At 41.7% G+C, this 15,569-nt stretch overlaps 1 protein-coding gene across 4 annotated transcripts in view; it reads left to right on the top strand.

The window, feature by feature from the left end:
• Positions 1 to 15,569, top strand: part of LOC101679430 (phospholipid-transporting ATPase ABCA1) — a 127,477-nt gene that overhangs the window by 56,608 nt on the left and 55,300 nt on the right. For all 4 annotated transcript variants that reach the window (XM_013053829.2, XM_013053827.2, XM_004747735.3 and 1 more), the window contains one exon: positions 12,966 to 13,058. In XM_013053829.2, the coding sequence (XP_012909283.1) occupies positions 12,966 to 13,058 (93 nt within the window). The remainder of the gene's footprint in view (positions 1 to 12,965; positions 13,059 to 15,569) is intronic.

Here is a 15,569-nt window from a genome sequence, read left to right as displayed (position 1 = left end):
ATGGTGAATTAGTCAGTATAAAGGGTTGAGGCCTAGTGCCCAAGATTGTTTTTGTTTTATTTCAGAAGTAGCATTTTCTGTTTCAGTTAAAAAATAAAATACTGAGTTGCTTTGTTCAGTGGTCTGTGATTCTATTGGTTAATGTTTCTCTGGTATAATTTCAAATAAGATCTGTATTTCTGAATGGGGATAAGGTTTGCACTTCCAGAATACTGGTCCAAGTGGCTACCTGAGCTCATTGATGTAGACATATGCAGCCTGTTGGCACTTTTTGGGTTGTGTGACACAGAGGGCCAAAGGTTATTAGAAATGGTCGACCATTTCCTTGTACAGGTTTAGTTATTTTTGCTTTATTTATCTATAAGACAGAAATGTTCATCCTTTCAGCCAGAATGATGCAAATTTTGGAAGTAGGGGTGCTTTTAAAAGACATAATAATTTATATTGGTGCCCATTCATTGTTTCATTTCTGTTTAATTAATAACCACTTACTGTGTGCACAACCCAGAAAATCCCTCCACTCATATAATGTATGAATTGCCCTCCAAGTAGAGTGACAGTGTAGCCTTCATGATCTGATGGTCAGCAGCTTAGGTTTCAGCCCGATGATCACTCCTCCTGGTTGGGCGGGTTAGCATGACACTGTATGTGGAAATGCACCATCAAAACTGTCAGCTACATCGTAGCCTATCTTGTTGTGGTTACGCCTTGTAGATCATTTGGTTCACAACTGGGTATGAAGGTGGCTACCATATGCTTTTTGCACATTTCTTGGGCACAGAGAGCATCTCCAGTTCTGCTCCTGTCCATCTGCTGTTGCTGAGATCTCTCTCTCCATAAAGTCAGAAAATGAGGCTCTTGAATTAGAATGTAGTGAGTGGTCAGAATTGTTCTGTGTAAGGTGATTTTTAAAGGATACCTTTGGGATGAAATGACTTCCAAACATTTTAAAATGTGACTTTTATTTATCGAGTTAAATGGGGCCTTAATTGGAGCACTGGGATTGATACTTGATTTATAGTAAACAGCCTGTTACTCCTGCCGCTTGGTTGACATTTCAACATTTTCGATGTTAGATGAATGTGACATGCGACATTGTTGGCAATGGGCAGTTAATGACACTGAGAAACACACAAGAGCTGCAACCAGATGGATGGTGCAGAGTCGTGGGGAGAGAAGCTGGGGTGTCAGTGTGTGTTTCTGTCCTAGAAGTGGATTTTCAGTAAAGACATGTTTTGAAATATTTCTCTTTCTCTCTCTCTCTTTTTTTTTTTTTGGTTAGCGTGGGTGTTTTTCTGTTTTTCAGCCAAGTGTATTCTCTTTCTCCTGTGCTGCCTCTGTCTCCTGCTGACCTCTGGATGACAGTGTTTTGACAATTTGGGGGGAAGTGTGGCAGAGGGGAAGGGCCATGGGCTTGGGGTCAGCTGTGTCTGGATTCAAACATTGCATCAGCAGTTTTACCAGCTGTGTGACCTTAGATAACTTGAGTGTGAGTGAGCCTCAGTTTCTTTTTCTTTTACATACAGATTATATACACTTTATCCTTTGTCATTATTGGTCATGCATACGAAGAGCATGACAAGGGGACTGACATATGTTAGGTGTTCAATAAACAGAAGTTAGTCATCAATAGAAATATTTTCATGCTGAAAGCAATTGCTGGCCAGATAGAAATTTTCTTCTGTGTTAGGACTCAGTTGTGCCAAGCAAAGTAGTTCTGAAGAATATTTCAGTGAAAAATTCTATTCTTTTTTTAAATTTTTATTAACATACAATATACTGTTTGCCCCAGGAGTACAGGTCTGTGAGTCATCAGGCTTATACATTTCATAGCACTTACCATAGCACATACCCTCCCCAATGTGAAAAATTTTATTCTTTGTCTAGATGTTGTCAAGGCTGCTTACCCTTTGGATTCTTGTTTATGTGTACACCTCAATTATTTATACCTTGCATGAAAATTAATACCGGATGTCAGAATGTTACTGCATCCTTAAAGTTCTCTGGGATTAATAGTGATTTCCATTAGGCATTCTCCTTTTAATTTAAAAACATATTCATTTATTGAACTATGTTAAATTCATTATGTGTCAGGTATGTTCTGGGAGCTGAACTCAGCTGAGATCCTCACAAGGATGGCTTTGAGGAGTACAAGGATAGGTTAATATATGAAATATTATCTCCAGGTTAAATGCATTTGTGAAGGGAGACTTAATGTTCATAGTACTTGTACTGTTAACTTAACAGCCTCTGGGAGGGGATCGTGGCTATTAACAGTGACTCTTTTGCCTCACTGCTCAGCAAGGTAGATTTGGCTGTTAGTTGGTTGGGGCAGGTGAACTTCCCTTTGCTTTCTTTGCATGTCCTTCTTGAAGCAGCACCTACCTTTCCCAGACAGTGGAGTCATCTTCATGGGGAGACCTCTCTCTGCTGTCCTCCAGTAACCTCCAATCTGTTTTGGACTGTGAGAATGAGCCATGACAGGGGACTAGCAAATTCTGGCCAGAGGGATTTGTTTGCTTCTCTCGTCAAGGTCCTTGCTCATAGTGTTGGTTTCTTATTGTTGCTGTAACAAATAACCATACACTTAGCAGCTTAGAGTAACATGAATTTATTATTTCATAATCCTGTAGGCCAGAAGTCTGGGGCACAGTGTGTGTTTCCCTTGGGTATACTCCTTAGAGTGTCAAGAGACTGAAACCAGAAGCTTTATAGCACTGTATTCCTTTTTAGAGGCTCTGAGGATACATCTGCTTCTGAGCTCATTCAGGTTGTTAGCTGAATTCAGTTTCTTGCAGTTGTACGACTGGTCTCCTGTTTCCTACCTGGACGTCAGCTAGAGGCTGGTCTTTGCTCCTAGAGGCTGCCAGCATTTCTTCTCATGATTTTCATGTGGATTCTCTCCAGGGACGCTGGGTCAAGACTCTCATGCTTTAAGTTTTTCTCTTTTCCTTCTGCCATATCTCTCTGTTTCTAGCCAGAGGAAGTCTTCTGCCTATATGGGCTCACGTGATTAGATTGGACTCATCTAGATAATCTAGAATCATCTCCCTATTTGAAAGCCTACACATTTAATGATATCTATAAAGTGCATTTTACCATGTGATTTAACATACTCAGGTGCCAGGGACTAGGACCTGGACTGCTTTGGGGAGGGCACTCATGCTGCCACTAATGTCTTTTACTGAAAGGTATATTTCATTATGGCTTTGAAATGTTTCCTCAGTGCTCTTGGCTTTTTATTAGTCCCTCTTCAGCTCTGTACATTTTCTTGGCCATATTCTGGGAGTGACTCCAACACATAATAAACATTACCCACTAGGTTTTTTTTTTTTTTTTTTAAGATTTTATTTATGTATTTGACAGAGAGAGATCGCAAGTAGGCAGAGGCAGGGAGGGAGAGAGGGGGAAGCAGGCTTCCCGATGAGCAGGGAGCCCAGTGTGGGGCTTGATCCCAGGACCCTGAGATCATGACCTCGGCTGAAGGCAGACCCTTAACCATCTGAGCCACCTGGATTCTCTCCAGGTGCACCAGAAGACATGTGAAGGGAGCACTTTGTTCCACAGAAACTGAACTTTCCCCCGCCCCCACTAGAGTTTTTAATGCGCAAACCGAAGGCAGCAGTGACTTTGGGAAGTAGAACGTCTCTGAACAAGACATGAGATGTTCGCCAACAAAGGAAGATTTACTGTGGTTCTGCTTTGTACCAGGTCCTACTCAGGGCAGACAAATGTTCATGGAGTTCATGGGCACTGGGAACCAACTTTCAGGCTTTGGGAATTTGAGGAATTCTTCACAGGTGCTGGGTCTGTAGACTGAGGGCTGTCTTTCCATCCCAGTTTTCCTGATGAGCCCTCTGCAGCTCCCTGACACCAATCTTTGCCAGCATGGGACACTGGAAGGCTGGAAAGAGCAAGGGGTTAGCTAAGCTTGGGTTCTCGTCTTGGCTCACCGTTGTCGCAGTGATGTAAAAATGGTGTCTGATCCCTGAGGTGGGGCAAACAGTGTCTGATTCTTGAGTTAGGAAGGACAGGCATATGAACTTATCTTCATTTTAATAACAATTTGGGGACTGCACAACCATGTGGTTAGATTGCCTTGACCTCTCTGGATACCTTTACCCTAAAAGGGAAAGTTCAGTTTCTGTGGAACAAAGCGCTCCCTTCACATGTCTTCTGGTGCATGCAGCATATTCTTGCAAAGGCAGAACTCATTTCACGGGACAAAGGAAGTAAAGTGAGTGGTGCCCTGAGGTCCCCAGAAGAACAGTGATCTCACAGCTGGGCTCTGTGTAGATTGAAGGAACAGACAGAGAAGGATGAAACAAAGTCATTATTGTCTTGCAAGCTCTTTGTTTAGCATCTTCTTGATCCTTAGACAAAGACTTAGAACACAGAGGGGCATGGCTCATTCATTTTGGGGGCTACATACTTCAGCTTATCCCATACAGTCCTTAAGCATCTGTGTGAATTTTTTGCAGGAGAAAGTTGTTGCTTTTCTCCTTCTGCATAAAATTCATACATTTGTGATAAGTATTAGATTTTGTTTGGTGTTGTTTGGTTGTACTGCCCATCTGTTCACAGCATATGCTTTCATCCAGTAGTCCATCGCAATCCTTATCATTTGGTAAATGGTAGAATGACACACCTCATAGATTTACTCTTAAGCCTGTGTGTTTAGGGGCACTCGAGTGGCTCAGCTGATTAAGCATCTTCCTTTGGCTCAAGTCATGGTCTTGGGGTCCTGGGATGAAACCCTGCGTTGGGCTCCCTGATCTGTGGGGAGTCTTCTTCTCTCTCTGTAGCTTCCCCAGCTTGTACTCTCTCATTCTCTCTCTGTCAAATAAATAAATAAATAAATAATGTTAACTGTTTCCTTAATTCCTATAGGAAAAAGGGAGCACACAACTGGAGATAAATGGGTGAATTAAACAGTATTAATAGGACTTACTCTACTTCATATGTGTAGACATTTCTGCTTCAGACTGTTTCTTCCTTGAAAGGTACTGCTATTTCTGAAATTAAGGTTTCGGTTTGATTTTGGTCCTGAATTATGTGGTAATAGATGTATTAAACTGTGTTTAGAAATAGCAAAAAAATTGGGGCACTTGGGTGGTGCCATGGGTTAAGCCTCTGACTCTTGGCTTAGGTCATGATCTCAGTGTCTTGAGATTGAGCCCTCTATTGGGTTCCACACTCAGTGTGGCGTCTGCTCAGGGTTCTTGCTCCCTTTCCCTCTGCCCCCGTCTCCCGTGCACTCCCTCTCTCTCTTCTTCTTCTCAAATGAGTTAATAAATCTTTTTTTAAAAAAAGAAATAGCAAAAAATTATTTTAATTGCATTAAACACATCAAATTTAAAAGTTAATATTTAAGTTTTTGAGTTGTTTTTAAAAGATTAGTACCTCTCTCAGACATGAGTTTTAAAAGTTCTCTACTTTGGTTAGAAATATTAAAATGTCCCTCAAAGGAAAACTTCCTTGTCATATGAATCATTGGAAAGAGGTAGACATCTTCTGGATGGCAGTAGTCTCTGTTCCTGGTATCTGGCTTACTTTTTTTCAGGTTGAGCTAATACATAAAATCTTGGCCCTTAGTTGGATTTTCTGAATATGGGCAAAAGTAGAGGTTTTTAGCCTTCTTTGAGAGTAAGGGAAGTTTGAAATGTCCTCATGAACACCTTGTAACATGTATTCCCAGGGGAAAAATAAAATTGTGCATTATATTGAAAATCCTATTCAAATACATATGCATCCACATTATTTAGTAGTAGGGTCCCTGAAAAACTTGGATGGAAATAAGATTTTTGTAAATTGAAAGGAGTTTTCAATTACATTTAATTTCGTAGGTGTTCTGTCTTCTATTTCCATTTGGCTGTAGCTTCTCAATGCATTGGTAATCTCTCCCAGTCTTTATTTTATATAGTGATTATATATAAACAAACAAATTAATTCATTCAACAAATGTTGAGCCCTAATCTGTGCCATGCACTGGGGTGGGGGGCTGTGGTGAGCAAGATACAGCTTTCTTTGTTTCCCTGCTGGTGGGCAGTGGATGGGACAGATCAGGAACAGAGCAGATGCATCCTCTGCTGGGTGTTATGTAGGCCTAACCCACACTAACCCAGTCTTTGAGGATCAGGAAAGAAGCATCTGTTAAGCTGGGACCTAAAAAATAGAGTTCAATCAAGTAAAGAGCAGGGAGAAGAATGTTCCTGAACCTGGCTTGTGAATGGGGTCTAGAGTAGAGAGAGAAATGAAGGTGGTGGTAAGGGGAAACGCAGAGTTCTGAGTGGAGCAGATATAACTATGGGGAGTTTGCTGATAGAAGGAATGGTGAGACAGGGTGCTGCGGAGGTGACCACAGGTTAGAGGCCAACTTTCAGGATCTGTGTTAGGCTGTTGGGCCTCATCTGTTAGAGCAAGTGAACCCACTGAAAGGCTCCAGAGGGTAAGTGACTTGATGAGGTGAATTTGAATGACCTTTGAATCAGGACTCACACCAGTCCATTTCCTGCTCTCCTGAAGTGCTTCTCTTTTGCTTTTGGTTTTTCTTCCATGCACATTTACTGGGCACCAGATTATTCTGTGCCAGGAGCTATGTTAGATGCTGGGTTGAGATGAAACATCAGCTCAGAAATTAAAGTCAAATTGACTTGGCTAGGTTACTGCCTTTTAAATTTTCAATCTTTTACAATTTAGCTAAGCTACTAGGATAGAAAGACTATAATGAAATCATGTGCTAGACCCAAGAAAGATGGGGCACGATGGCCTTTGTCATTCTAGGGACAGTGTTCCAGAATGTCATGCTTTTAGGCAGTGTTGCCATGTTGTGATTGACACACTGCAGAGGTGGGTGGGTGCCTTTTGGGTAATAGAATATGCTTTTGTCTATTCTTCCTGTAATGATATTACAATACTTAGTTATGCTCTAAAAATATCAAATGATATATGAATTCTGGTTAGCTTAACATAGGTCATGTAGTCCCTCACTAAAGGTTTTATCTTCAGTCTCTTTCCCTATTTCATCATATGAGAAAATCACTTGCCTCCTATGGTCAATGGGGACCATGTGAGTTCATAGCCAAGGGAATGTTTTTGTATAGGAAAAATAATAGTAGGAATTCTGAACTACAGATTGTTTACTGGAACTCTTCCAAAATATTAGTTGGCAAGCTTTGCCTGCCTTTGTCAAGTATTAGCAGGAGGCCACAGTTCATAGTAGGTGCAAGCACGTGGTTCTCAGACCTCATTTTTGTGACCCAGTTTCAGGGCATGTTTCCTGGGGTCAGTTTTATTCAAGGAGCTTAGACATCTTTCAGATCAGATATGTGGTCAAGCCAGCTTCCACTCTTGACCTTTCTTCCACTCCTGCCTGCTCTGTTTCCTTTCTTCCTCTTTCACTCTTCTAGTCTCTCATTTAATTAGAACATATGAACTAGTGAAAACTTCAAAAAGGCACAGAGAACACCCTTGTACACAACATCATCTGTTGTCCACCTTGCTTGCTTCTGATTCTTTTCAAAATAAAACCTTACAGGCATTGTCGATGCCCCCTCTTTCCCTCAGAGACAGACACTCCCCTGGAGTTGCTTGCTTTTCTGCTTTCTATCATGTAGATGTATTTGCATTTGGTAATAACAGCATACCCTGTTGGTTTGTAGGTGTTCACATCGTGGAAACGTGTATATTCATCTGCAGCTTGTCTTTTTCACTCCACATTATCCTGTTGAGATTAATCAGTATTGATACCTGAGGCATCTGATTCATTTTAACTGCTACCTGGTATTTCCTTTATATACCGAAATTTTAAAAAATCTGTTCTTCCAAAAAAATAAAAATCTGTTCTTCCAGTCTCTGGCTTATTTTTTCCACAATGCTTATGGTGTCTTTTGGTGCAGTTTCTACTTTTAAAAGTTGAAGTCATTTTTTTCCACTTTGGTTTGGACTTTTTATATTTTAAGAAGGCCTTTTCTACACCGAGTTCATAAGACATCTTCTCTTATATATTTGCAACTTTCATCTTTTACTTTTAGCTTTATAATCTGCCAAGAACTTAATTTTGTATAGTGGTGTGAGATGGAAAACTTTCTAATTTTTCTGACATGAACAACTAGTCCCAGCAACAGTAATTAAGTAGCCTGTCTTTCCCCCATGAATTTATAATATTTAGTTTGCAGATTCTCATCAGTCTTTCTCTGTATTTTATAACATCCAAGCACAGAAAAGTAAAATGAAGTCCTGAACAAAATATCTGGATATGCTGAGCTCTTAAACAATGCTGCATATGAATTTTTTTTTAAACCCTGTCTTGTCAACCCACACCAGTGTGTAATTCCAACACATCTTTGAAAATGGGAATTTATTTGTATTGACAATAGGTTGTGAGTACTTCTGTTCATGAATATTGCACATTTAATCTCAAACAACAATTAGTGTAAAAAGGATTCTAATAATGACGTTGATTGTTCTGCCTATTACTTATGGATGGCTTTAGCCAATGTTTCTCTTAGAGACCAAAACCTAAATTAGAAGTAAACCAGAGGGGCACCTGGGTGGCTCAGTGGGTTAAAGCCTCTGCCTTCAGCTCGGGTCATGATCCCAGAGTCCCACTCTCTGAGTCTGGACTCTCTGCTCAGCAGGGAGCCTGCTTCCCTTCTTCTCTCTCTGCCTGCCTCTCTGCCTACTTGTGATCTCTCTCTCTGTCAAATAAATAAATAAAATCTTAAAAAAAAAAAAAAAAGAAGTAAACTAGAGCTCAGACTATTGACAGCCATATGATGCGGTATTGCATTTGTGTCTGAATATGTCAAGGTCTGATATCCATGGTAAATGGAATGAAGTCTTCATATTTATGTGTGTGGTCATAGGTGGTGTTCATGGGCTAAACAGTCATGCTTTGCTGAATTCAGCTTTCCTGAATTGTGTAGCTTTTAAAACAAGAATAAGAAGCCTGCCTCAAAGGTTAAGACATTTAAGTTGAAAACCCCTGAGGGAAAATTAGTACCTATGAAAGTTTAAATTCATTCAGATGAGGAAGGACGGCATCTAAGAACAACATGAACTGCTGATTGATTGTACCCTTCAGGGGATGGGATGCTAATGGTGACAACAGGCCAGTGGCATAGCTGTGGTTTCAGAGACTTAGCCTTTGGCGCTTGGTGGCCGAGACCTCTGTTGGTGTGCTTTTCTGGCCTCAAGCATTTTGTACCATCTCCCATCCCAGTTGGGGCTGGGTGAATGGTTTGGCCTCTTTTCAGTGCTTCACCATCCAAAGCAGACAGCGTTGTGCTGACCAGACATGGAATACACAAACGACCACCTTCATGAAAAGCAGACTGTGAAAAAGAGGCATGAACATCGTCCAAGGGGCTATGGCTTAGTGGTTCTCAAACTTCTCTGTGCAAAAAATTCCCGAGGCTTCTCGGCTCGCATGCCTCGATTCTGAATCAGCAGGTCTCTGAGAGCTGGGAGGCTGCACTGGACGAACATGGCAGCAGGTGCTGGTGTGAGAGCTCTGAGACCACACCGGATCCATCTGCGGAAGCTGCTTCTTCACAGTTGTCCACCATGATTTTGGTTGTCATCAAGGGCAGTTGGTACCATTTCAATTTTAATAGTCTCTTTTTGTAGATTCCCTTCTTTTGCTTAGTAGACTTAGAAATTATATCTACTGTAAAGGTAAAAATCAATATCACTATAAATAGAAGGTACACATACATATGCATTAAGATAAATGGAGTGTGCATATACATGAGTGTATGTATGTAGGGATAGATATACACATGTACTTCAATGTAGGTGAGGATTTTTTCCTTCCAGTTTTTCAGTTTAAATGTCAACCTTGGAGCAAGTTTATATGTGTGCATGTGTGATATAAATATACATCTGTAGTTGTATTGCATCCACTCAACATTACTTAAGTATGCATTTCATCTGCTTAACATCTTTTGTTTCACAGTTTTGCAAACACTGAGGGGAAAGGGGGCGTAGGGAGGAAAGGAGCATTCATCTCAAGCCTTCAGGAATTAACGTCTTAGTCTTGCACTGAAGAGGATTTCTAATGTTAGAAATAGCACATCGGTATGGCTGATGTGCTTTGAGATGACACCTTTAGCTCTCTTTTCAGTGGAGGGAGGGCCCCTCAGCAGTTCGAGAGCTAGCCAGGAAACAGAAGGGAAGATGAGTGTCTTTTCAAGAACTAGAAAATCCTTCAGTTTTGGCAGGAAACTTTTAGGGAAGGGAAGAGGAAGGCAAAGGTGACCTTTCTGAGAACTGTGAGGGCTCACTGTGTGCCAGGTGCTGCGTGAGGTGCTCTGCACACACCCTCTTGTTTAGCATTCTTGATACCACTAGCACATCTGCACACCACGAACACTGCCATGTAGCTGCAGAAATCAGGCCGTGCGGAGTTCGAGACATTTGCCTGGGGTTTTGTAGCCACCCCAGGTCTCCATAACCGGAGAAGAAGGGACAGAGTGACAAGAATCATCAGAATCTTTTTTCCATTCAGATTTTATAAAGAAATGGATGGGCTACCAAATTTAAGTTGTGAAAAAGGACATTAAGTTAATTTGACTTTTTTTGTTGTTTTGTTTTGTTCCACAATCGTGAGCGTGCATCCTGTTGTGGGCCTGATGTAAGCAGAGACACTTTATCTCCCATGCCTTCCAAGGAAGACCTCTCAGTTTGTGAAAGTTTTCTTATTGTAGATTCTGCAGGGTCAACTTTTAATATGTTAACCTTTAGTGATGATGTAAACTTGTAGTAAGAAAGTGAAAAAACCAAAAATCTCCCACTTGTTTTTGCTCAGGATTACTTAATTGAAGGAAAGATCATTAACAAAATCGGTGAGTGGCATCACGGAGACCTACTTGAGTATAGTGGTGAAGGGGAATTGGAGGCCCATCTGAGGATGGGGAGTGTGGGAAAGGCGGACCCTGGTGATTAAGCCATTCTAGGAGAGCTCATGAACCAGGCCGGACAGATTCTTTCATAGAACCATTAGACGGATATTATCAGAAATATACATTCAGGATTTGGCTTGGATAGTATGATGATCATCATGGTACTAACTTCTAATTCCAATTTTCTGTATTTGGACTTTTATTTTATCCTATTCTATTTTGATTTATTTTATTTTTTATTTTTAAGTGGGCTCCACACCCAGCATGGAGCCAAGGAGGGGGCTTGAACTCATGATCTTGAGATCAACACCTGAGCTGAGGTCAAGTTCCTTAACCGACGGAGCCACCCAGGTGCCCCTGGAGTTATGTCTATCTATTTATTAAGATTTTATTTATTAGAGAGATGGAGATATGACAGATAGTGAGAGAGAGCACAGTGGGAAGGAGAGAGAGAAACAGGCTCCCCGGTGGGAGGGAGTCCAGCGTGGTGGGGTCCAGGGTGGGGCTCAATCCCAGGACCCTGAGATCATGACCCTCAGCTACCCAAAGGTAGCTACTTAACCAACTGAGACACCCAGGGGCTCCCCTTCTCCTGGAGTTCTTTTTAAAGGAACATCCCCCAGCTGCTGTTTCTTAGATAATAATGATTTCTATCTACTTCCAGCTATTTTCCACAGTCTGTAAGATGATTTCACAACATTCCTTGACACAAGACAAAGAGCAAAATAGCCCAGCCTTGGATTGCCTAGTGGCTCTGTCATTTAAGTGTCCAGCTCTCAATTTCAGCTCATGTCATGATCTCTGGGTCGTGGGATTGAGCCCTGCATCAGCCTCCATGCTCAGCACAGGTTCTGCTTGAGTTTCTCTCCCTTTGCTCCTCACAGTGCTCATGCTCTCTCTCTCTAAAATAAATTAAAAAAAAAAAAAAAAAAGCCCAGGGGCGCCTGGGTGGCTCAGTGGGTTAAAGCCTCTGCCTTTGGCTTAGGTCATGATCCCAGGATCCTGGGATCAAGCCCCACATCGGGCTCTCTGCTCAGCAGGGAGCCTACTTCCTTCTCTCTCTCTGCCTGCCTCTCTGCCTACTTGTGATCTCTCTCTGTCAAATAAATAAATGAAATCTTAAAAAAAAAAAAAGTAGCCCAGCCTTCTCTAAAGAGGTAGATGATATTAATAAGTAAAACGAAGCCCACAGAAGTGCCAAGGAAAGATGGGTTTTCCCAGAAACCTTTTTTTTCTGTTTGACAAATAAAATGATGAAACTGACCTTATGTCTTTTTTTTTTTTGGAGGCCTGAAAACTCAGAACTCGAATTTGAGGCTCCTCAGCTCTTGCCGCTCTGGCTTCAGGGTCCATGCATCCTTGTCCTTTTTCTTCTCTAGCTTAGGCTTTCTGTCCTAACTAATCTTTTCCTTGGGCCCAATTAATTATTTTCTTATATTTGCTGTGAAACTAAGTGGCATATAACAGCAATTACATATACACATGAGTAAACATAAAGATCTGACTAAAAGTAGATTTAAAAAAAATAAGCATTCTGTATCAAATTTCCAGTGTGAGTGCTGGTTTGAGTGGCATGAGCGAGAATTTCTCCTTTCTGTGCTTTTGGCAGCTTTAAACTTTACATATTCTTTCTTTCTTGTGTGCCATTACGAACTTGCTTGTCAAGGTCATTTCTCTATTGTCCATCTTGCAGATGGAGTTGGGAATTTGTGATCACAGTTGCCTGGGGAGCACGTGCACACGCACACACACACCCCAGCATGAGATGGTTTTATTTGTTGCATATCAAATAGTTTTAAATAGATATTTCTACACCATTTAAAAGCATTTGTCAGAAGATTAGTTTCTTATCTGAAGATAATTCTTATTTGAAACAACCTATAGACTGGCAGTTAGAATAATTTTAGTGTCTTATTTTGGTTAGGAGTGGGTTTCTTGTGTTTTAAACTCAAGATTGTGAATGGTTTTAATTAACTTGTTTATTTTCAGTAGAGAGTTCAGGTTTATATTTGAGCTTAGAAACAAAGTTTTTTTTTTTTTTTTTTTTTCTTCTCATTCCAGAGGGAGCTAAACTCTACCTCTCCCATCCCGAGCAAGGAACTGAGTAAAGCCACAGGAACTTTGCTGGATAGTCTTGGGAGTTTGATCCAACAGGTAAGTAAGTTGTGTCTTTCCAGCCCCAGGAGGCAGACCACTATGGATTTTTCTTCACCCTGAGTGTGCTTAGAGGGTCCTTTTGATTTGAATATTGTGTGACCCATAAAATCAATTTCAGAAGCATCTGTATCTTAAAAATTACCTGGGTGGAGCTCTTTACTATAGAGATGAAAAAACCAAGATGTAGAGATGTCTCAGAGCTAATTAGTTTGTGGTTGAAGGTTCAGTACCTGATTTAGAACTTTCTCCTAGTGTTATTCCCTGCCCTTAGTTTATGACTCCTTGTCTCACCAGCCACTTAACCATATTTCTTCTTCAGTAGCAAGGCCAATCTTTTTACCAAAACATTTGTTTGCCAACTAATAGAGTATACCCCTCATTCAGACCTTCCGCTGTAAACACCTGGCCTCTGATGTTCTCCTTTGGGAATGTCATTTCTTTTTCTTTTTATTTCTTTTTTTTTTTTTTTAAAGATTTTATTTATTTATCAGAGAGAAAGGGGGGGAGAGAGCGAGCACAGGCAGACCGAATGGCAGGCAGAGGGAGAAGCAGGCTCCCTGCTGAGCAAGGAGCCTGGTGTGGGACTCGATCCCAGGACGCTGGGATCATGACCTGAGCCGAAGGCAGCTGCTTAACCAACTGAGCCACCCAGGCGTCCTGGGAATGTCATTTCTTGATGAGCATCAAGTCAGATTTGCCTTTTGGGTCTGCATGTTGACAAACATATCAGAATAACCTTATATTCGCAAGATCGGGGGCCTGTAGGTGCTGCCAAAAGCAGTTAACCTTTTCTCTGCCTGCCAGCCTGCATGTGCTTCCTGTCCGTGACGCCCAACCTTGTATCCGGTTAGACTTGGGAGAGGAGGAGCTGTCTGGAACTGAGTGGGAGGTGGCGATCAGAAACAATCAGGCCTAAATGTCCAGGACAGTGGATGGGAATACTCTTCTCAGACTTGGTCCAGTCTTATTTTGAATTGTTTCTCTAAATCATTATTTTGGTATTTGTTTTATTTTTCTCAAATATCAAAATTTAGGTTTCCAAGAATAAAAGTATTGTATGTTCAAAATGTTCCAAAGAACATTTAGAAAACACGGAGATTGAGTACTATCGACAATTTGGTGTATTGCTTTAAGTTGTTTGCTTTTTTTCTTTGAATTCTGATCATGGGTGTGTGACTGAAGAGACTTGGGTTTTGGGTCCCTTTCAGGAGAAGTGCTTTCCAGCCTGCTGTTTGTTATTCTGCTTGTGAATGCTGGTGACCTTTATGTAGGTGCAGAAGCTGGATCACCTGGGGCTCTTCCAGAAGGCAGAAAGAAAAACAGAAAATGACCTGCAAGTCCGTAGCCATTTCTCTCAGGTCCCATTAGCGGGCTCCAGTATACCCTGTGCACTCCCAGCTTCCCTCCAGCCTTAGAGCAAGCAGAGCAGAGACTTGATATGGGAGGGTGTCTCTAAATTTAGGGTCTTGGGTACAGTGTTTTCTCTTACATCACTGGCCTGCCTTTTGTCCGGGGTAAGAAAAATAATTGAAAGCCTGTGATGTTCCCATTACTGATGAGGCAGAAACTCTCCATTGAGCCATATATCATTTTTCTTGGCAGCTGCTTCCTTGTGCCCTGCTTGCTTCCTGGGCCAGGCTGAGCAAGGGCCACCCACACCTCTCCGTGGAATACTTTCAAGCCCTTGTGACCATGAGTAACTTATTGTCAAACTTGCTATTTCCCTGAGACAAATGGACAGACCATAAATAAATGCACGTGTGTATCTGTATAGTGTTTGAAAGAAAGTTGGATGTTTTGACCAAAGCACCACCCTCGGTAGGAAAAGGGAGCTAGCAATTTCCAAGGACCTCCCCCTGGCTTGTGCAGTTTCCCCCAATTTCCCTGTATCATTCACATGACAAACGTGAGTGGGCCTTATTCTTCCCATCTTAGGGATGGCACGGAGGCTTAGAAGAGTGGGACTTACAGTCATATAGTTAATTGGCATAAACTAGGATTTGAACCTAGGACTGTTGGACTACAAATCCTATGTTCCTTCTGCCTTTAGCCTCCTTTTTGTGTGATGAACTCTGATGGAAACTAGACCAGAATAGAAAGGATACTCTTCAAAGAAGGACATGCATGGTCAGAGATGGAAATAAACAGGTCAGCGTATAATGTGCTGAAGAAAAATAAAACAGGGTAAGAAGGATAGAGGGTGCTGAGGTGTTTCAAAGGGGTGATTAGAGGAGTTGTCTCTGACGAGGGGACAGTTGGACCCGAAGAAATGACCACGTACTGTCTGCTCCAAGCGGGAACAGATACCAAGACACTGAGGTAGGGCATGGATTAAGGAGTGTATTTAAAGATCCAGGAAGGAGCACGGTGAGGGAGCGAGGGAGAGGGCGCTGGGAGCTGAGGCGCAGGAAGGAGGTGAGCACCGTGCAGGCCTGGTAAGGCTGGATTTTTGCTGAGCGAGATGGAAGCCAGTGGGGGGTTTGGAGCAGAGGGCATATGATGTGACAA

Source organism: Mustela putorius, unplaced genomic scaffold (genome assembly GCF_011764305.1).
Source record: "Mustela putorius furo isolate JIRA1106 unplaced genomic scaffold, ASM1176430v1.1 tig00000580_pilon_pilon_pilon, whole genome shotgun sequence".
Lineage (NCBI taxonomy): Eukaryota > Metazoa > Chordata > Mammalia > Carnivora > Mustelidae > Mustela > Mustela putorius.
The sequence above is the reverse complement of the archived record's forward strand: the minus strand, read 5'-3'. Positions and strand labels throughout refer to the sequence as shown.